Below are 23,138 nucleotides of genomic sequence, written 5' to 3'. Positions count from 1 at the left end.
AGCAACTCCCACGTGATGTCCGTGCTCTAGTCCAGAGACCACACTTTGAGTAGCAAGTCTGAAACAGCTCTTATTCAGATGCAGCTGACTTGTGCCTTGAGAGAATGTGGGGGTGAGGGCCCAGTAGCCAGATCTGAGTTTTCTTTTTTTTTTTTTTAACTTTTTTTTTAAGATTTTATTTGAGAAAGAGAGAAATAGAGAGTTCATGTACAAGCAGGGGGAGCAGCAGGCAGAGGGAGAGGGAGAAGCAGGCTCCTGCTGAGCGGAGCGCCCGACGTGGGGCTCCATCCCAGGACCCTGGAATCATGACCTGAGCCTAAGGCAGATGCTTAACCGACTGAGACGCCCAGGCGCCCCCCCCCCCCCCCGCCCAGATATGAGTTTTCAAAAGGAGACAGGAGCCCTTGTTGGTTTGTTTTAGAAAATATGAAGCCCCTCGATGTTTAAATGTTGGCAATTATTTCAAAAACAGTGCCTCTGTAAAAACACTACACACTTTTCAAGCTGGATTCCACCTGTGGGCACTCAGTCTGCAAACTCGGGGCTGGCTGAAGAAACCAGGGAAGTTCAAGTACAGAGCAAGTAGACTGGAGTTAGGGCTGACGAGATCCTGGGGGCAGAGTAGGAATGTGTGAGGAGGCTTTCAGCACTGGTTTAACATGGGTATGCCGGGTCCATTGGAAAGATTACAAGCACTATAAAGAGATTTCTAACATATTAAAATTTTTGGTTTTCGTTTTGTAGGAAATAGGGTGCTATACAGAAGGCTATTTTGGTTAGGGGAGCCTAAATTTGTCAGGAGACAAAATTAAAGAAGACTTAAGAGAGAACAGTTGTCTCACAAAGAGTGCACAGAGTATATGAATTGCTAATGGAGATTTTCAAGAAGAGGTCCTACTAGGCCTACTTTAATGAATTAGATAAGGCTCATTTCTAATTAACAACATCTATTTGCATGCAAACAATGAACTAAGGTCTTTAAAAAACAATTTCTTCCCTTAAGTACATTTAGGGATGCTTCCCATTAGCTTATTTACACCATTAATTTGCTTGGCAAACTAGCATAGATTATATACAGGTAAACTTTGGTTCGCAACATCAGAAGTAGAACATATAAATGAATAAGAAGTTACAGATTTTACATGAGTCTTGCACAATAAGGGCTTTTTAAAAGACCTAGCCTTACTTTGAACTTTGATGTATAACTGAAAGATTTTTGTGTCCTTATGAAAGGAATGTAAAAACATTTTCCCCTAGGACTGCTTGCCAGAAAGATGCCAGTCTTCGTTTCAGAAAGGGTTACTGCCCACATTTTGGTTTCCACACACTGTTCCCCACTAAAAGATTTAAATCAGAGGCCCTTGGAGAAACGGTTGATTTCAAACCTGGGGCAGGGAAAGTACACGGTGAGCATGGGGTGTTGAAGCCAGAAGCTCGAACAAGTTCCCACTGGTCAAATTTAATAAAGGTGGGAATATCAACAAGAAGAATAACTATAACTTATTGTAACATATTGAATAAGTAAGAATCCATAAATCCATACTGATATCAAGGAGAAAAGTGAAAGCTTTTGTTTTTAAATAGAGGAAATCAGCTTGTACGTTCATGTCAGAATTCAGAAAAAAATCACCATCTTGTAACCCTAATGTAGTGAGTTTGGGAAGGATCATCAAAGGATACTATAGCCATTAGGGACTTATTAATTTCAAAAAAAAATGACACTTTACAACTCAATATCTGATGGCCACCACCTAAACCAAGTGACCAAACTTAGCAACATTTACAGTGGGACCACCTCATTTTATGACCTCTGATGTGATCCGAAGTACACACCGTCTTTTATGAAGTATTCTTGCCAAAAACATTTAACTTGCATCTTTGCAAGTCTCAACATCCAGTTTACAAAAAATACAGCGAAAAGAGAACAAGCTAAATGACATAATGAAGGGGAAAATATTACATAAATCCAGAAAGGTGAGTTTTTTTTTTTTTTTTTGAGGCTATTGTACCAGACTCTTCCAAATGTCAGTATTGGTAAAAAGAGAAAGAAAGTGAGAGAGCTATTTTCCACTAAAGGAGACTGAAGAGGGGCTCCTGGGTGGCTCAGTTGGTTAAGCGACTGACTCTTGGTTTTGGCTCAGGTCGTGAGCTCAGGGTCATGAGACTGAGCCTCAAGTGGGTCTCCGCACTCAGCATGGAGTCTGCTTGAGATTCTCCCTCTGCCCCTCTCACAGCTCCTGTTCTATCTTTCTCTAAAATAAATAAAATCTTTATAAATAAGTAAATAAGACTGAAGAAACCTAATAACTGAAGGGGATCATAATATGCCACTTGGGCGTAAGAATTATTTTGAGCGGAAGGCAACTGAGCTAGAGCAGACACAGACAAAGCTCTCTACCCAGTGTATTTCTGCCTTAAGGCAGGGCATACACCTGCCCTTGTGAAGGTATTCCGCTGTCCCTTTTCTGGACCAGGAAGAGCAGATGACTTTTTATCACTAGAGATAGCAGTACGGACTTGAATCTACTTATTACTGACATAGCCTTATCTTCCATTAGTTTCCCCATATATTTGCCTTCCTGCAATTTATCACCCCTAGAAGCCCAAACCCCTTTCTTTTGTCTTGTCACCTCCCTACAATTTAATTCTCTTTGTTAAAATGGTATTTAAGCTCTTAGGTCTACCGCTTCTTTGGCTTTTCACTTTCCTATGAAGCCCCCTGTGCCACATTAAAAAATTAACATCAAATAAAATCTGTATGCCCTTTCTCCTATTAATGTGTCTTTTTGTCACTTTAACTTGCCGTCTCCAGATATTAAAGCTAAGAGGGTAGAGGAGAAAGGTTTTTTTTTTTCCTCTCCTACAAAACCAAATGCAATACATAAAACATGATGGGACATTGGTATGAAAAACTCAAAGAATGATATGAAAGACATTTTTGAGTCATTCGGTCTATTTGGATATGGGTGGGATATTAAATAATAATATGGTATTATGTTTAATTTTCTTGAGCATGGTAAACAAACATGGCCATATATGGCATGTCCCTATTCTAAGGAAATGCATGGTGAAGTATTTAGAGGTGCAGCATAAGGGTGTTTATAACTTACTTGCAAATTTTAAAACAACAAAAAATGTGTGTGTGTATGTGTTATTGCCTATATTAAATAAATAAAGGCACATATGGGGGAGGTAGGGAGAGGGAGAAAAAAACAAAAATGGCAAAACGTTAGCTATTGAATCTAGGGATTTAGGAGAAGGAGAAGAGGGTATATGGGTATTCCTTATGCTACTTTTTTCAACTTTTCTATATGCTTGTAATTTTTTATTTAAAATGTTGGCAAAAGACAAATTTCGAGCAGTGTATTCGATCAGGTGGCATTTAAATTAAAACTCTTATTCCTCTCTCTATAAGTACAATAATTGCTTTATCTCTACAATGGTGGGAACAATACCATATTTGCCTAAAGGGAAAAGGAGAGATAAATTCTTGAGATCACTTTTCATTGCTACGGATTATGATTCAAAGATTCCTCAATTTAGGGATTCTACTTCCCATTACCTTGCTGCCCTCTTCCATTCAATCTTTTATCAACTGATATTATTCTAAGTAAAATGGCCTCCCTTATGTTGTCAGCTATCCATTGCTCAAAGGCCTGCCTACCCACATTCCCTTGACTGGTACATCTCCTGGGATATCCAGAAAAAAGGGAGTGTATGAAGATAGTGACATCATTAAAAGGACTGAGACCATAGTGTCTGGGCAGAAAAACAGCTAGCCAGAAATCGTTAAGATCCTTTTTTCCCTATGCCATGGAGCCCTCTGGCAATCTGGCGAAGCCTGGGACTCTTCTCAGAATCATGTTTTTAAGTCCAGAATATAAAAAGCCAAGAACTCCGAAGAACGTCAATTGTATTGAAATACGGTTATAAAACTACTAGAAAATATTTTTTGTGATATAGCAATACATGTGCTTGTTTATTATTAACACATTGATAAGATCTTATGGAAAATCTGATAACTGGTACAATTTTGACAAGTGATAACCGTGAACAATACTTTGAGGTATGTGTAGCTACTCTACTGAAATATAAAAATATTTGTGATTTCACAGGTACTCCTAGTATTACTCTGGTTTGTTGCCTTTATTCAAAATGGAAGAGAATGCTCAATTTCCATTAGAGGTTAGCAAAAACAGAGAGGTAGTCTTTTACAATTCAAGCTCATGGCGCCCCTTGAATCCTACCAATGGACCTGGGCTTAAGAATCCTCATTACATAGGCTTGCTTTGTTTTAGCCTATGATTTCCTTTATGGCTGATAAAATTTTCATTTGCATCTTCTTCATTTACAAAGACCATATTGGTGGCTAAGCCATCATTAAACTCATTATACTGTCATGCTTAAACCTATAGATGCTATCCAGTTCCTCTGCTACATAATTGAGGCAACAGTGAATTTTGTCTTCAATTGTGTACCTAATTGACTGCATTTTATACTTCATTTACTCCCAACATAAACTAACCTTAATGGATGTCCACTGCTATTTGAATTTGTTCTGGGATTTTTCTGCTCATATTTCTGATATCTTGCATTTTCAAAAAGAAGGGTTTAAAATTATGTAGCTGTAAGGCTCCAAACAGTTTTGCAGATTTTTTTTTTTTTGCTCAAATTGTGTACTTTCTTTTGTATGTGTACATGGACCAGGAAACATGAAATATTTCCAACAGCTGCATTTAAAGCCCACTGCAAACTGAGAATACTGATGTCAACTTGAATAGTCATTTTATTTTTCACCTGTGCAATAAATAACTTCTGTTTCCTGCTGACTTCTCCTTGGGTTGCAGTAAAAGCATGGCATTGATTAATAATGGTTTCATGATTACAGCTCCTCTGCTATTGTTAGGTTAACATATTCTTTATGTTTTTTACTTCTATTCTATTTGCTACTGGATGCTTGGAAATAGCTGTTAGTGTATTGGTAGAAAAGGCACTTCTATTTTATTACTCTTTTACATTTCATAAAATTTAAATGATACAAAAATTCTGAGGAAGTATGCCATGAAACTGATCTCAGTGGAAATTTAAATATGCTAACATTTATTTTTAAAATGTAGCGTGAAGTAGACAACTTTAAAAGCTGAGTTAAAAAAAAAAAACCCTCAAGGAAGCTGATCTTGACTTTTTAAAGCACGGAAGTGCAATATTTAATGTAGGTCAAAATGTTTAAATGGGAGAGATATTTCTAACCAATTACAGCCAAATCCCTAGCTGTAATTAACCTACAATTTGTGTAATATTTCATCACAGCATCAGCATACACTACTTTCTTGTAAACCTAGAAGGATCTAAAATTTTGGAGCTTATTTGGTGGAACAGTCATAATGCCCTATGTTTCTAAGTTCTGATTTTCATTTAGAAGTAACATCACTTTTTCACCTGAATTTTCAAAAACTTGTTATCAGAGTAAATATTGACATGTGTTTAAACATAATATGAGCAGGATATTTAAAGATGAGAAACAATGCTTTATATATAATAAAGAAAAAATAATCTTCCAACCCATTTAATCTACTTTATGAATTCAAGTTATTAATTTTTAGAGCAGGCTATGCAATTTTCCTTAATCTGCCCATTTGTTAACATCTTAGTTTAGACTGGATTGACTTCAGTTCAGAAATGATATTATACAGGTTTAAACCTGCTCATAGTCTAAACATCAGTTATTTAAGTAATGATATAGTTGTGTGTTTAATAGAGAGATTTCAATGTGGGGGGAAAAAAGTATATGATTTTCCCAAGGAAGCAGTTTCACCACCAAGTTTAGATTTTATTTTCCATTATCTCTATAAAAATTATAATTATTTTCTAGGCACCTGGGTGGCTCAGTCAGTTAAGTGTCTGCCTTCAGCTCGGGTGTGAACTCAGGGTCCTGGGATCGAGTCCCGCATGGGGCTCCCTGCTTGGCAGGGGTCTGCTTCTCCCTCTGCCCCTCCCCCCTCTCATGCTCTCTCGCGCTCTCTCTCTCTCTCTCTAATAGATAAATAAAAATCTTTAAGAAAAAATTATAATTATTTTCTAAGTCAAGATTCAAACTAAAAATGTTTTTAGATGATGCTATAAAAATTTTACACTTTTATCAAGAGGTGTGTGTATGTGTGTGTGTAGGTTAAGTAAAGCATCCCTTTTGTAGAGGAATATGAATTTTATCTACTTTTTGAATAATGCAACAGGAGCAAAGGCGCCAAGAGGAGGTGGGCAAAGACAATGGACCTAATTCTGAAACCTTTCTAATATATCCTCACCAAAGACGTTCATCAATGAGTTGTCCTAGCTTTCTGAATATTAAAAACCACCTATTATGTAGATGATAGGTAGGAAGCAAGAGCTTGGCAATAGAAGGGAGTTTTCATTGTTCAAAACAATAGTCTCATTTGGTAAATAAAGGCCAAATCCTCCCTTATGAAACAGGCAACATTAGCATCAACAACTGGAAGCATGATACAAAATCCCATTTATAAAAATATCTATGCCTTCCAAGTGCAGCAGTATACATTTGGCATTCTGGGCTTTCAGGACCTTCCAAGGGAAAGTTAAAAGATGACTGAATTCAGCAATAACTTTTCTGAGGTTTTGTTTGCCCCTTTATTTTTTCCCCCTTTAGATTTGACCATTGTCGGCCCAAGTCCCTCTTCAAGCATGTACTGACAAATGTAGTGGAACTAAAAACTAAATACGACCATCTTGGTTTTGAATATCAGAGTCACATTCATAGCTGTTCAAAAATCTAGCCAAATCGCAGTCTTTCTTACAAAATCGTCATTTGTTATTTCCTTTTGTCATCTTCTTTCAAATAAATGAGCCTCAGCTTGTTAAAACCAGAATATACTGAAGATGTTCGTATTTGAACAATCGCTTGTTTAAAACAAACTTCAAAGTTTAAAATAGCAAAGTGCTGTCTATTTCCCTAGCAGCAGCTACATGTTTCAGGACATGAGACTCAGAAAACAAATTCATTATTGCTACTGATTAACAGTTGAGGGGCTCCTTCCCCTTACTGCCTTTCACCCTGGTTCCAATCTTTCACAGAGTCTTTTTTTTAGAGGACAGCTTAAATAGCTCTGCTAAAATTTTAGGATTCCTATTTTTATCTGTTATCCTACCTCTTTTTTCTTTCTACCAGCTGTTTGCAGACCTCCTGCCACCGCAGATTCAGGCTTCCCAGTTTTTCTTGCAGAATGTTGGCATCTGTCTTGGAGGACAGTTGAATTACTTCTTCCCCAGTCGCATTCAATACCCTGACAACAGTTTGCCGCTGTTCGATGCCATCCTGGAGTTCCTGTAAGATACCAAAAAGGCAAAACAAAAATGAAGCCCTACGTCTTTTTATTTGAGAAAAGATTTAACAATGTGCTACCACATGTGGTTCTATGGGGAGAGAAAGAAATAAAAAAGTGCCCTGTGAAAGTTTCTCTATGAAACTGACATGCCTATATCCAAAGGCTACAAGACAGAAAGACACCTTTTATGTGTCAATAAAAAAGCACCCTCTCAGTTCAGCTCCGGTCTTTATATTTGTAAAGCTTGTCAGCTAGACGATGGTATAATGTCCTACAAATCAATTAGTTGGAAACCTCAAGAGCAAATTTGATTTCTTGTCCCCACAAGGATGTTCCATGTTTAATAGTCTATGAAGTGTTGTAAAATTTCAACATGAAAAAAGTATTTTGATTTCTTAATGACTGTCGATAGGAGAGGTGAAAAAGAACAAACATACTTTAGTCATAGTATTTTAAAAAAAACAACCTCTAGAGATACTTAAGCAAAAATTCATTGCTTATATTAGAAGGAAATTTATTTCAAATTCTGTTTCCATCAAGGTATTTTGCATTATAAAACCACATAAAACAGAATTAATTGCTTTCAGGGGCAGCCTATCAAAAAATCCCTAAGGTACAGTGATAAATTTAAAAATAATCTATAGCCACCAGAACATTTTTATGAGTCATTGATGACGTCAAGATGAAATACTTTCCACTTTTTATCCTGAATGAAAATTTAAGAGTAACAGAAAAGGAGTGTCATTAAAAAAAAGACTACTACAACCAAACATACATAAAAACAAAAATGCTCTTTACCATTACATAAAAATGGCCCTCTACTTTTTTTTTTTTTTAAAGATCATCTAGAATGTTTTAGGCAATGAAAATAATCCAGTACTAAATCTGCAGGTTAGAAAATGAAATAATCTGAGAACTTGAGATCCCTACCATGTTTAAATCAAAAGGGCTTACAAATTCCCATGTACTAATTGCATAAAGTTAGTATGCAGAACACTTTCCTGATAGATGTGATTCTCATGATCTTGTATTCTTATATTTCCCTGTCTTTTGAGCCAGTACCAAGGACATAGTAAATGCCAGGCCATGCTTGCCAAATAAATGAATGGATGCATGTCTTCTGAGACTGGGTCAAATCTCTCTAAGATCCTTATTCCACCTAAAGAATTATTTTTTTTTTTACTACTTTTGTGTAATATTATTTTGAATACTAGAATTTCTGGTAGTATAACTTTAACAGTTAAAAGACTCAATCAATCGGCAAAAATGATAACAAGGCCATTATTCCAGGGACCACCGTGCCTCAAATGAACATAAAACTATGCAGTTATCGAACTGTTCATAAGGCTTCCTCACTATATACTCTCTTACATGTACATGAGATATGCTCTCGTGAACATGTGGTATTTCCTTGCAACTAGTTGATTTTCACCATTACTTGAATCTCACTCTTTACCATCCATTCACACCAGGGTGGTGTGTGACACTCACTGTTACTTGCTCAGTAACGGGTACACTCATTCATAACAAACTGTGTCTATGTTCCTATCATACCAGACATTCACTGAGGTCAGAGACTGTGTCCTATTCATGACTGTGTCCTTAATGCTTAGTCCTGTATCTGGCGCCTGGGAGGTTTCGGGAACTATCTGTTGAGAGAACGCATGCGTGTCTAAATAAAGGAAGTGGGGGAGGAAGGGAGACATTCAGTTTCATCATTGCCATGCTATCATTAGTATTAATACTTATCATTGGGCCTCCTAGAGATTCAAAGAAATAAGTTCCATTTTCTAGGTTTCAGGCAGTATATAATCTAGCTGAAGAGGTGAGACACAGTTGTGAAGGATAATTTGTTGTACTCCATACAAGAGAGAAAGCAAGATGCTCATAAATGATGCACCAGAAGAGGGATGATTTCAGTGGAAGGATGAACAGGAGATGCCTCTGGGGGGATGTGAAATATGAAGAATGGGTAGACCTGAGAAACGTGGAGGATCAGGGGGCGTGAGCGGATTGGCAGGAGGCAAGGCCTATGGTGTGCCATTTCCATGATGTGATCAGGAATATGTACCTGGGCTCCATGTCACAGTATGGGAGGGGGAGTGCAGGGAGAGGGGCAGCCCTGGGTGGATCTTGGGCCTCGGCAGAGAGGACTTGGCTTTTCATTATGGAGTATGCAATGCTTCGGGTGGCAAAAGAAAATAACTTCTGTTGTAAGTACAGGAGTATTGGAGATAGAGCTGTGTTTCTGGTTAATTCTGAGGCAGAGTTCCAGGCTAAGGTTAAGACAGGGACACAGGGAAAACACCAGGACAGCATTCTGGGAGACTGGTATTGGGGTAAGACTAGACTTTTGATAATGCACCAGAAAGGAAAAGATAAACCCAATACACTGTTAGGGCAGAATCTATAGGGTTTGTGAACTAGCTGGATCACGCAATCATGCATAACTACTGGAATGGGAAAATCTTTGCCTAAAAGACAGAAAACAGGAAAGTAGAGAAGAAAGATTAAGACTCTGATTTGTACCTTCAGTGGTGTCCAATATCCACAGCTATTTGTAATATTTTGAAAAAAATGCCTGGAGTATGTATTAGATGTGTGCTATAGCATTGCATCTCAAACTTTAAAGTGCACAAGAATCTCCTAGAGAACTTGCCAAACTGCTGATTCTGGTTCAGTGGGTCTGTGGAGGGCCCCAAATTCTCTACTTCAAACAAGCTTGATGCGGACGCCGATCCTGCTGGTCTAGGAACACCACACTGAGTAGCCCGATGACAGAATCTTTGTTAAGTAATCAAAGAATTCTTGGTGGTGGTTTATAATGCTATAAGCTAGAGCCGCTTCAGAATTTTTATATCAGCTCCTCTGCTTTGTATTTTTGATCTTGGCCCTTCTACTTCATGGCTGGTGGCTGCAGCGACTTTTACAACCCAATTGTAGAATCAACAAGGGTTTTATTCTTTCTATTTCCCAGATAAGAGAGAGAATTGAATAGCTAAGAATAAAGCAATAATTTAAAATTGTTAGATCTAAATCTCATTTATAGAGAGTCCCAAACCAGGGCCTTCAGGTTTTTTAATTTTGTGAAAGGAGAGCTCATTAAATAGTCTATTGCATTTGTGTGAGAAGATTTTTGTAATCAGGAGAGGTATTTACAGTGTATGATCCACTTGAGGAGAGCTTTCCGTAATAAAGCATAAGACAATGGCATAATGGATCGAAACAGGAACTAAAAAACGTGTACCTGGTGTTTTACAAGTTAGCCTCTGAGCCCGAAGATAAAATTTGATGTAACAAATTAAATGTAAAACCTCAATCAACTTTATTCACTTAGGGAAAAACAAATTAATTTTAATTCTATAGCTTCTAAATATTTTAAGCACTAAATTATTCACTACCAGCAAAATGTCCAAGCTTTGATATCATACTAATGTTCTGTTGTCATAGACATCCTTATCCATTTCTCTGGCAATTAACATCTAGTCTTAGTTTGGGACAGAAAGAGAATCATAATTAAATCTATTGGATTATTCATCACAGTTAGAAAGCTTATTGTGTTTTGATTCTGCTATGAAAGCATCATTCTTAATAAGGATTCCATATCAGACTTCCCTAGGGAACTTTTTCAAAATATAAAACCCCAGAATTCCACCATTGGCTGACTGCATCAGAATCTCTGGAGGTAAGGGAACAAAGGAGTACAAAATAGACTCACCACTGAAGAAAGAGTAGGCAAGAGACACGTGGAAGGGGCGAGTGAACAGGAGAGACATGTTTCATAGTTACTGCATTATCTCAACTTCTTGTATGCTTTTTAAATGGAGAAATGTTCCTAAATTACAGAAAATGACACATTTAAGTCCCTCGAGTCTGGTTAAATTGAGGGAAAGTAAGAGAAATTATGGGCCAGGAAGGAACGGCTACATTTTTACAGAGGAGAGAATATGAGGCAAAAGCAGTCAGTACGTTTTATATGAAAACATTACATACATTTAAAAAAAGTCTATTTGCCAAACTTTTCAAAACTGTATGAAAGCACAATAAATGGAACATAAAATGTGACCAGTAAAGAAAAATAAGCTAAGAAGCAGTTATGGGAAACTGTACAATGACAAAACTGGATAAGCTGGGTAGGAGTTAAAGAACTGGCCAAATACCACAAACTAGGCGGAAGAGGAAAACAGAGGGATAAGAGATTGGGAGAAAAGATCAAGAATGAGGGAAACCTAAGAGGAAAGAAACTAACCTTCATTGACCAAGTAGATGTGTCAAGAATGCAATCCTCTGATTTAATTGTAATTTCGTTAAAGATTTCCTTGGAGGCAGATTAATCACTGACTCCGTTCACTCACTGGTCAAGTGAAAACATGTAAGAATAGGAACATTATGGACACTGGTGAAACCGCCAGAGAAAATTCTACTGTGTGATTTCATAAAAATATGATGTGTTATCATCTACTGCTTTACCCTTTCTGTCCTGCTTAAGATCATTCCCACTGTTTTCTCTTTGTCAGTCCCTAGAATTCAAGTAAGTCTGAGAAATAGTTTCTGGTCCTTTTCTCAAAGATAAATTAAACGAGTCTGTTTCTCACGTTGATTCCTAACAGTACATAGTCACCACTGTCTTTAGAGGTTTTGATATGCCTCAGAAAGTATTCAAATTTTATCAGATGATGAATTTTTGTAAGGAAGCAACATAAATGGACAAATACCCAAAGCATACAGCAGGCTCAGTGACAAGACACATTCAACTTAGCCCGTTCGTCGACTGGCTGACTCCATCCTGGCGGAAGACCGGATGAGCCTGGGAGAGGAGCTCATGAGGACAATGACAAGGACTGAAAGATGGCTGGAATTTGGGAAATGCAGGATTTAAAAGAGAGAGAGGGAGGCAAGAGTAGAAAAATGGTGTATCTAAAAAAGGAGTGAAGGGCGCCTGGGTGGTTCAGTCGGTAAAGTGTCTGCCTTCAGCTCAGGTCATGATCCCAGGGTCCTGGGATAGAGGCCTGCATTGGCCTCCTTGCTTGGCGGGGAGCCTGCTTCTCCCTCTGCCACTGCCCCATGCCCCAGCTTGTGCTCACTCACTCTCTCTCTCTCTCCCCCCCCCAAATAAATAAAATCTAAAAAAAAAAAAAAAGTGGAAAAAAAAGGAAACATGGCCTAGAGAAATGACAAATTTGAGTAAAGAATGAAAGTGGTAGGAGGCAAGAAGCAAGGCCAAGTTTGGGCACCTAGAATGAGGACATGGAGAATAATGCCTACTTATTAACCACAAGCTAAAGTCCAAACACTAGCCGACCGAGGAAGGCCTAAAGGGCCTCTGCAGCCTCTTTACCCCTCTGCTTTTGCAGCCTGCTGGCCTGCTGCTCCCCACTTCCACCCTTAGCTCCAACTTCCCATAAAACTAAATGGCCTTCCACTTACTTGATGGTCCCGCTAAGTTTTGCAGGTCAAAGTCATAACCCACCTGCCATGCTCAGATTAAATGTTCCCTCTTCTGCTGGACCCTTTAAGAGCCCAGGGAGAGCTAAGTGCCTCTCCACTGTGTAGGTATTTATAAAATATTTCTATTTAGTATCATTTGTTGGTAGCATTCATGTCTACATTAGACTTTATGGCTGAGGATTCAGTAAAATAGTTTTTTCTTCTTTTGATCATAAAATATGAATTCAAATTTAAACTGTATCTCAGGTTCAACTTTCATCTGAGGACCTACAGGTCTTTTATTAGTAATTTGCAAAATAAGTCAAATCAAAGAGGAACAGTCTTTAACAAACGATCGACCCAAAATAAAATGCACCGTTTTCTTCCTATTCTTTCTCCTGGTCTAATTTTATTTGCATTTCAGTAAACATTCATTGTGCTTGACGAATAATAATGCCCAAACCATAAGTATGTTGTTGTTAGTTTGTTGCAGGACTCGGAGGCAGGAGTGGGGGGGGGGGGGTCTTGTTAGATTTTATCTAATACCCTCTTTTTCCCGGGTGGTATGATAGCAGATTTGCTGGTTGGTACACATGCCCTTCCCTAACTGCTCCTCATAATGGTTGCTATAAAAGAATAATGAGAATTCCTTTTAACACTAGAATTAGACTGCTCCTTTTTCCAAGCAAACATCCTGCCAATGAACTAAAGGAAAATTATGTACAGTAGCGATTTATTTTAATGGGACATTTACCTAATATCAAATTACAATGAAATTTCCTTTGGATGTGTTTATCTCATCCACATCAGTGATATATACAGTCATTATTATCACTGCTATTAATGTGAATACCAAATGGTATTTGGTACTTTAAGTACTAAATGCTTTGAAAGGTTATCTCAGGCTTTTTTTTTTTTTTCCTTTCCCACGAAATAATGCCCTGGGCAGAAAATCCCCAAAATATACATTCTTCAGTTCCCAGCAGACATTCCAAAAGAAGAAAAAAGCATATATGTTAAATCTCTGCCTTTGGGGCTCTGATACTAGAGACTGTAAGTTAAATCTGTCCTCAGACATGATTTGGCATTAGAACTTTAGTAAGTGTGGGTGGGGCAGGCATGCATTCTACTCCAAAGGAATCGGAATTAACAGTCTTTGCTTTAAAGAAAACTGTTGTTATAAAGTACACAACTTTGCAAAGTTAATAGGTTTTAGTGAGTAAAAAAATCAATGATAGGCCTCTCTAGGTTCACAGATTTGTTCAACCTCTCTTGGCTTCTAAATCGTTCATTAGAACTTCAGGAGAACTAACTGGGAACGTTTAAGAGTTGTTTTTCCTCTCTATTTACATAGATTTGTTATGAAACAAATTGACTTTTCTCTGATCAAAAGGAGGTTCTTCTCTATGACCATGCTTGTTCTTTTTTAACTGAAGTGAAATTAACATAGTGTTATATTAAGTTCAGTTGTATAATACGATTCAATAATTGTATACATTACTCAATGCTCATCATGATTAAGTGTACTATTGATCCCCATTATCTATTGCACCCATTCCTCCCCCACTCACCTCCCTTCCAAGTATCTATCCACAGATAAATGGATATAAATGTAGTACATACATATAAAGGAATGTTACTCAGCCACAAAAAAAAAAAAAAAGAGAGAATGAGATCTTGCCATTTGCAACAACACAGGTAGATCTATTGGGTACTATGCTAAGTTAAATAAGTCAGAGAGAGAAAGACAAATGCTGTATGATTTCACTCATATGTGAGATTTAAGGAAAGAACCAACAAAGAAAAAAGACAAAACCACCAGACTCTTTAATACAGAGAACATGCTTCCTCTCTTAATAAGAGATCCTGGTAATAGAACATACGACTTCAGCCATAAATTTCTTTTAAAAATTATTAGGGTGGTTGTAAAAAGATGTGAGATATTTCATCATGGAACATATCGCATGCAACCAAAAAATGCTCACTCTAAGACAGAATACTTGAAAGGAGACATGGATCATTTTAAAATTCCTCCTTCTTTCTAGAGGTTTTACCAATTTGGAGCCACACAAATATTTATTCGAAAGCCATTTGGTGGGTACAAAAAGCATAGTGAGTGTATGAAAAAAAGCAATATAACATTTTTTTTTAAAAGATGATCTCTAAATGGAATTAAGGACTGGAAATATCTGATTAAAAGTCAAATCTCATTGGCTTTGAAAAGCTGGAGTTTCCTATTGGTACTTTCCACGCTTACGAAGTATTTTCACTAAGCGGGACATTCACTGACTAAACAACTATTTACTGAGTGCCTCCTATGGGCCAGGCACTCTGCCAGGTGCCGGTTATTGCTGCCTGCAGTAGAAAGAATGGATTGGAGAAGCTCTGGAGTAAAAGGAGGAAGACCAAGTAGGAGATATCACGGTAGTGAAGGGAAGGGAAATGGTAGTGTGGATGGGGAAGTAGTGGGAGAGATAGAAGTGGTTGGAAACAGTTGATATTTGGGAGGTAAATAGGATTTAGCCCTTCACTGGAGATGTGAGGGAAGGGAAGGATGTCGACTAGGCAGAAAGGGGGATACTGGACTGAACTGCAGAGGAAAAATTAGGTTTGAAGATATAACTGAGATCATTATTGGCCGAGCTAAGTCTAAGATTCGTCATGTGGGTTTGGCTCTGAAGGTGGTTGGATTCCCCATTTTCATTGAAAACAGTAAGGTTAATTTCAAAGGAAGATTTTGTAATTCAAACATATTTTGCGACTTCCTGAATATTTGCCTGACAACTGCTACATAGGAAAGCAAGAGGAGTAACACTGTCATTACTGACCCTTGCTATGTCTGTAGATTGCTACATTTTATTTTCATTTGCTGGCAAAGAGATCCATGGGTCTATCTCATGACTCACCTAATGTAGAAAGTTCAGAGGCAGTATGATTGCCTAGAACATTTGGAAAAATTAAGAGCATTGCTCTCATGAAATTGCTTTTATCTACCCATCCTAATTTCTACCCATCCACTGCTAAATATCAATGGGCAATGAGGGTTTAAAAATATATTCATGCTGCTATGTAAGAAATCAGGAATTTAACTTTTCCCTTTAGAGACTCCCTCTTTTTTGTCTTCAGAGGAATTTTATGTGCCTTAGCTTTGGCATAATCTCTAAATGATTGTTTAATGTAGGTAAAATGTTCAACGTGAGTAAGTATTATCTTCAATGTGATTCACTCCAACAAATACTTAGGTAACTACTCTGTATCTGATGCCTTTACAGTGATAAATAATCTTGTCTTTTCCTGTCATTACTCAACCTAACATAGCTATGGAGATGCTATGTGAACAAGACAGATCAGTTGTGTGATTAGGAGTATGATGATATGTGTACACGTGTCTATATCCGTATTTGGGAGATGGGAAAAGAAACATAAACATCATGGTAATTAAGATTATACATGACTGAGGACAGTCTTCTTCATTCTTTATATTGCCAGGCACAGTGCTGGGCGTTGCTTACCTTAATAATTGCTCAAGAACTATTTGTTGATAAATTGAGTGCAAGACTAGACAAGATATTATAGTACCCTTGAATGGCTTCCCACTTGAGAAAGTTCTTAAGTAAAATTCTGAAATATGTATAACACCCTGGTATGGAAAAGAGACATTAAAAATAATTGTGTTTTACCAAAGTCTTGTCTCTTATCACAAATAACAAGTTACCAAGGTAAGGTTTTGTTTTCCATGCTCTTGAGAATGGAAAGGTCCAGAAATAAAATAAAGAGGGATAAAAACAGATCTCTGTGTCTAACATCAATTAATTGATTTTAAGCATTTAGCTCAGATTACAAAACCCCCAAGACATCAACTAACAATCCACCTCTAAGCACATGTTGGGTATCACTAAGCCTTCTATGTTCCTCTCATCAAGTTACACAGGCATTAAAAACAAGCTGTTTTTTTTCAAAGCCTTACTTTCTGAGGTTGGCTTTCTTATTTTCCAACTCATTATCTGTTATAGGGTAATGCTCTTCTTCTTCATGGAATTAGGCTAGAAAGTGAGATAGTAAAACACATCTGTGTATCTATTACTGACTGAGACTATCCTCTGGAAATCAAACAGGCAAAAGAATGGGTTCTATTATTAACATATTTGTACAATGTCAACAATCTGTACCTTATTGAACTATACACAAACCAGAGCAACCTAAGAATAAAAGAGCCAGAGGACTTAAGGATGTCTCTTGTTAAAAATTCCAGAATTACCCATGTGATTCCCTAAAAGATCAGGGATAGTTGTAAAAAGAGGTGAAAACCAACTCCAGTGGTTCCTTACAAAATATAGTTTCTGTAAAGATTCAGTTATCAAATGCTAATGTTTTCTAATTTTTTTTTATCTCTAGTGAAGCTTCCTTCTTAACTACTGCCTAGCATTTCTGCACAATTGCAGTTGATTTGAACCTCAAAGGAAACGTTTTCAAGACAACATTAACATAATTCTGAAATGGGTTTTTCTTGTTGACTTATTGTTTGAATGACATCTATATTCTCCCAGTGACCCACCCACATTCCTACCACCAGTTCATCTGGGTTTTATCCCTTTCTTTTCCCCAGTACAAGTTCTACTGATCCTGTTGTACCTATTGATCAGTTAATTCCACCATGTTTTCTCCCCAGTCATAAACGTATTTTCATATTTCACCTATGTTTCACCTATGTCAGTAACACCTCCTCTGAACTGATTTCCCTTAACCCTTCACACTCCCAAACATCTTACATAGTCTTTGCACATCAGTTCTCCCGATGGACAGCTCTGGGAGTTCGTTATTTCCTGCTGAAATATTCATACTGAATCCTCAGTACCCGCCTGATGAAGCCCAAAACAGCTCAGATAGCATTCGGAACCTCATAGCATTCCTGGAAGAAACATTCCTAGGCTGCCCAAAGTGACTTGCCAATTCCTATCCATGACTTCAGCACAAGTGGACAACTCACAGTCATACCATGGCTTTTCTGGAGACCTCTCTCCATTTGAATGCCCTCACTTTTTTTTTTTTTTCTCACTCTAGTACTTAGCAAAGAACGTGCTGCATGGTAGTGCCTTAAACATGTTTGTTAAATGGATAAATGAAGACAAACTCCAAATACCATGTCTCTTACAAATAAATTTTCAACTAGAAATTGTCCTGTCAAATCCTACTGCATATCCATTATGTCTACTTTAGGATGTTTTTCACAGTCTCTATAAAATTAAAGGTCTTTATTTTGATTGAAAGTTTTTGAATTTCTTCAGTGCAGGGACACTATTTTCTTCATCTTTTGAGCTTCCCACCAGGTGAATCAGTAAAAGTCTGGTGACCAAATGAATGAGCATAATACATACAGTAAAAAGAATGATTAAGTCATTTCTCTGTATTTTTAAAGACCTAGTAGGCTTTAACCAACAAATTAGTGCTGATGGCTCTGAAGAGGCTCTATGCAGCAGCTGGTCAAAGAAAATTAAAATATTCAGCACTCCATATTCATGGCCATGGAGCAGTGTTTTTGCAAAGCCAAGGCACTGCTACCCAAGCAGCAATGATGCTTTGCACTAGAGTCTTCAGAGAAAAAAAGAAAAGAAACCAAGTAGGACAGTGTCTCTATCCCTCCCAATTTCCAAGTTATACCAGTAACCTCAAAATAATATTACTTTCACCCAATAGGAAGGGCACTGTCTTCAACAGATATGATCTCTGCTCATGAATGACAAATACATGAAAAGAAGTTCACTTCTGTTAGTCATCAGAGTGACACAAATGAAGACCGTGACAAGATATCACTTTATATCCCATAAAATGGCACAGTTGAAAAGAACTGTTAAAATCAAATATTGGTGAGAATGGAGAGCAAATGGAGCTCTCCACCATGACTGGTTCAGGTATATAATGATACAACCACTTTAGAAAACTGTTTTTGCAGTATTGTACAAAGTTAAATACTTGACCTAGCCATTCCACTCCCAAAGGAAATGAAAACACTCACAAAAAGACTTCTCCCCAAACATTCATAGCAGCTTTATTCCTACTATCTCCAAACTGAGAGAAGCTTGACTGTCCACCAACAGAACAGACAAATCATGGTGTGTGTGTGTGTGCGCGCGCGCATATTTTAGGAGGGTAGAGAAGGGGGAGGGGCAGAGGGAGAAGGAGAGAAAGCTTCTTAAGCAGGCTCCACACCCAGCACAGAGCCGGATGCTCGATCTCACAACCCCGAGATCATGACCTGAGCTGAAATCGAGAATCAGACACTTAACCAAGTGAGCCACCCAGGGACCTCAAATCGTGGTATATTTTTACAAGGAAATATTAACCAGCAATAAGAAGGAATGAACTACTGATATATTGACAACATGGATGAACCTCAAAAATATTTTGTTGATCAAAATACTACATACTGCATGATTCCATTTATATGAAATCAATAATAGACAAAAGTAAAGTATGGTGATAGAAATAAAAATAATAGGTGCCTAAGGGGGTAGGAATTGACCAGAAGATGGCATGAAGTGATGGGAATGTTTTTACTGAAGTACTGGTTTTATGAGTAGAAGAAATGGAAGTTAAACTGAACACATTATCTATTTGTTTCCCAGTTCCAGGGGGCACTCTTCTGTATTTCCTTACATACTTGCTACAGTCATACAGAGCAAGAAAGCATGGAAAATAAATTACAGAGCAAAATCTGAATACTACTCAGAATATCCTGACAGATTGAAATCAACTAAATTCAACAGGTTCAGATTTTTTGTAGGAATCAACTCTTCCTCCCCTCCCAAATAAATCTGTTTCATCGTATATAAATTTTACTTCTATTAAGAAATAAGAACATGTCACTTTCAAGTACTTTTCTCTGATCAAACACTGTTTTAGCCATGTTAACAATGAAAATGTACAAGTTTAAATTCTTTCTCTCCCACCTCACACAGTACCAGTAGATACTTCTTATAAAGAGAAGAACTAAGACTGTCTCCTTGGCAAAGCTCAGTCATATGCAGACAGAATTTAAAAAGGTTCAGAAGACTAATCAGGTTATACAGGTTCAATTTGGACAATCTAGAAGATAAATAAAGTGGCATGTGTATTTTAGCAAAGTGTGTATGTGTGGTGTGGTGTTTATTAGAGTAAGAAGGGGAAAATAACATTGTGATCCCATGATCCTAAATTTTAAAAGATAAAATGACTCGAGACCTTTGAGACTTTCAAGAATATAATTTTGACAACATAATAGCAAATGATCCCAATGAGTATTTTTTTTTAAAAGGGGTGGGGGTTGTTGAACAAGACGCATGCCACGACACAGGGGATCCTCAAAGGAGCTCAGATTCTACAAATGTATAAACATGGGATAAAATAAGGGACATATAACTGAGGACAAATCTTTAATGTTTTATTTATTTATTCATGAGAGTGAGAGGGAGAGTGAGAGAGTGAGAGAGTGGGAGAGAGAGAGAGAGAGAGAGAGTGGGAGAGAGAGAGAGAGAGAGAGAGAGAGAGAGAGGCAGAGGGAGAAGCAGGCTCCCCGCCGAGCAGGGAGCCCAATGTGGGACTCGATCCCAGGACCCTGGGATCATGACCTGAGCCGAAGGCAGACGCTTAAACATCTGAGCCACCCAGGTGCCCCTGAGGGCAAATCTTAAAAACAATATAGAACTGCATAAACAGTGAGGAAAAGCCAAGCCTAGAATTGAGACTTGGGATAATGTTCAAACAAACAAACAAACAAACAAACAAACAACATCCAGGGCCTTTTCACTTCTACTTGGAGAAAGAAGAACCAGAGAGACACAGGTTCAGTGACTGGGGCAGAAAGGGGAAGATTAGGAATAAAGATGACACAGAGAGCAAAACCGCTCAGCTCCTCTGCTTGTCTGTTCTGTCAAGGAGAATGTTCATCAGACTGGAAAAGGCATAACCGTATGAAGGAAATGAAGCCCAAAATAGGTGAGGGAATTTTAAAAGAGCACCTTGCTGCTCTAAATGAGTGAAAATCTCTGGCTCCAGACCAATTATGTCCCAGGGAAATGAGAGAACCTGCACAATATAGTCCTACCCTGCTGTCAGTGGTCGTTGATGAACTGTGTTAACACTGGAGATGGGCAAACGTCATCCCAATTTTCACAAATGGGAAGAAGTCACCGTACTGGTTTCCATCTCTTCCTGCTAAAGAGCATTTCTGGATGAGGAGCAAAAGAATGCCCGTTAACAAAGACAACTGAGCCAGAACTTATTCTTAGGGTGGACACAAGGGCCTGGCTGTTAATCTCTTTTGCAGCTGGAAAACTGCATCTCACATTTCTATGCAACTTAAAATAACTTTTCAGTTAATAAAATTGTCCCCAGTTCCTAAAATGAAGTAACTATGCGAGGACTTCATTGTATTCTACAAGGAACAGCATAATGTCAAATTGCCTACCACCTGAACAAGTAGAGGGCCTCTGGCTAATGATGAACGAAGAAGATGGTCTGATGCATGAACCACTTTGTGTATTTGACACGGCAAAAAACAAAACAAACAAACAAACCCAAAATAAACAAACTCAAAAAACCCATTTTCTTTGCACAAGAAGGGAACAAGAGGAAATAAGATGCAGAGGCACTGAAGAATCTACGTAAGAGGGAGATTTCTAAAAAAAGAGGCATGTGAGAATTAGACTAGATGAATATACAGAAAAATGTTAAGTGCGATCGCTGGGAAATGAGATTATTAGTCATTTGTATGTTTTTTTTATCATTTGAAATGTATTTTTCCAATGAAAAGGTATACTTTTAATCAGGAAAAAAAATGCTATTTTCATTTGGAATATAAATTGATATAATCTTAGCCCCCCAAAATATTTTATCTAGATTTATGACTTAAGAATAAGAAAACAGACAATGTAAACTTTCCTGGTGCTGTATCTGAATTATCCAAATGTAGTATTTTTAAGTAAGGTTATCTTGTTTTCTCTACTAAGATAGCAGCACCTGTAAAATATAATTCACCACATTATTTGCTCAAGTAGATACTATTAAACTTACCCAACATCAGAAATAATAATTCATCACTTCTCAAGTAATATTAAGCTCTTCTAATATCATCATTTAATAGCTTTCTTTAATGGTATTTTTCTACGTATTAGTTTTGAATACATCAATGTGGACCATGAAAATGTCAGGTAAGAAAGGTTGTTAAAAATTCCATAGGTCCTCCACATTCTGCATGGAGCACTGGGTGTTATGAACAAACAATGAATCATGGAACACTACACCAAAACAAATGATGTAATATATGGTGATTAACAATAAAAAATTCAAAAAAAAGAAAAAAGAAACAAGGAGAAAATATTAAAAAAAAAATTCCATAGGTCCAGTTTACTTGATGCCCTCTGAACATGCTGCCTTTTAGGAAGAAAACTTAGAATTACTATAGCAAATGTACTTTAGGGAAATAGCTGGAAACAGCTCTAATTTTGTTTTGCCATCTCCCCAAAGAAGGCTAATAAAGACCATTTTCTCAAAACTCCCACTCTATACTATCCTTTTCCCCTATTTATGCTTTTTTCTTTTCCTTAGCCTTAATTCTCAAACTTTAGTCTGTGTCTCCCCTGGTTCCATTTTTTTTCTATTATTTCATTTCCTAGTTTGAAATTTTGTTATACGCTGTCTCAAATCCTTTGTGAATTAAAGTGTATAAATCAAGAAAACCTAAAACTCAATTTGCACCTTTACATAAGCACTTGAGATGTTTTAATCAGTAGAAATGAACAAATAAGGTAGGTTCTGTATCCTACATTTGAAGCAAATACCACATTGTCAATGTGAAAAGTTATTTTTTAAAAGAGGAAAAGGGTCAATCTGTGACATTTGCAATACATTCTAGATTCAGCAACAACTTAAGTATCTACCTCCTCATCTCTCCTGGTGTGCTCCTTTGCCCAAACCAGAGAAAATGTGGTTGTGCTAAACAGGCCATTTGTCACAGAGAAAATGTGGTTGTGCTAAACAGGCCAAGATATTAATACTACGCTAAGAGAATTATTACAATGATCTTACTGTGATAATTTTACTCTTACATACTTTATAAAGTGCCGTCAGATGATTATTTCATTTGAGACCCACACACATGCATGAGATAAGCAAAAAATATGCTAAGATCCCCACATTAAATATGAAGAGCTGGAGGTGATGGGTATGTTTATGGCATAGATTGTGGTGATGGTTTCACGGATGCATACTTATCTCCAATATCATCAAGTGTATATAAATACGTTTAACTTTATGTTTGTCAGTCAGACCTCAATCAACTGGTAAAAAAAAAAAATAATAATGAGTAATTGGGAGCCTAAATGACTTGTCCAAGTC

At 37.4% G+C, this 23,138-nt stretch overlaps 1 protein-coding gene across 2 annotated transcripts in view; it reads right to left on the bottom strand.

The window, feature by feature from the left end:
* The window catches only part of DMD (dystrophin), a 2,222,747-nt gene that overhangs the window by 810,625 nt on the left and 1,388,984 nt on the right, over window positions 1–23,138 (bottom strand). For both annotated transcript variants that reach the window (XM_073901937.1, XM_025857655.2), the window contains exon 45: window positions 7,164–7,339. In XM_073901937.1, coding sequence (XP_073758038.1) covers window positions 7,164–7,339 — 176 coding nt within the window. The remainder of the gene's footprint in view (window positions 1–7,163; window positions 7,340–23,138) is intronic.

Source organism: Callorhinus ursinus, unplaced genomic scaffold (assembly GCF_003265705.2).
Source record: "Callorhinus ursinus isolate GAN/ISIS: 27379988/994484 unplaced genomic scaffold, GSC_fseal_2.0 scaffold16, whole genome shotgun sequence".
NCBI lineage: Eukaryota > Metazoa > Chordata > Mammalia > Carnivora > Otariidae > Callorhinus > Callorhinus ursinus.
This window is presented reverse-complemented; position numbering and strand designations above follow the sequence as displayed.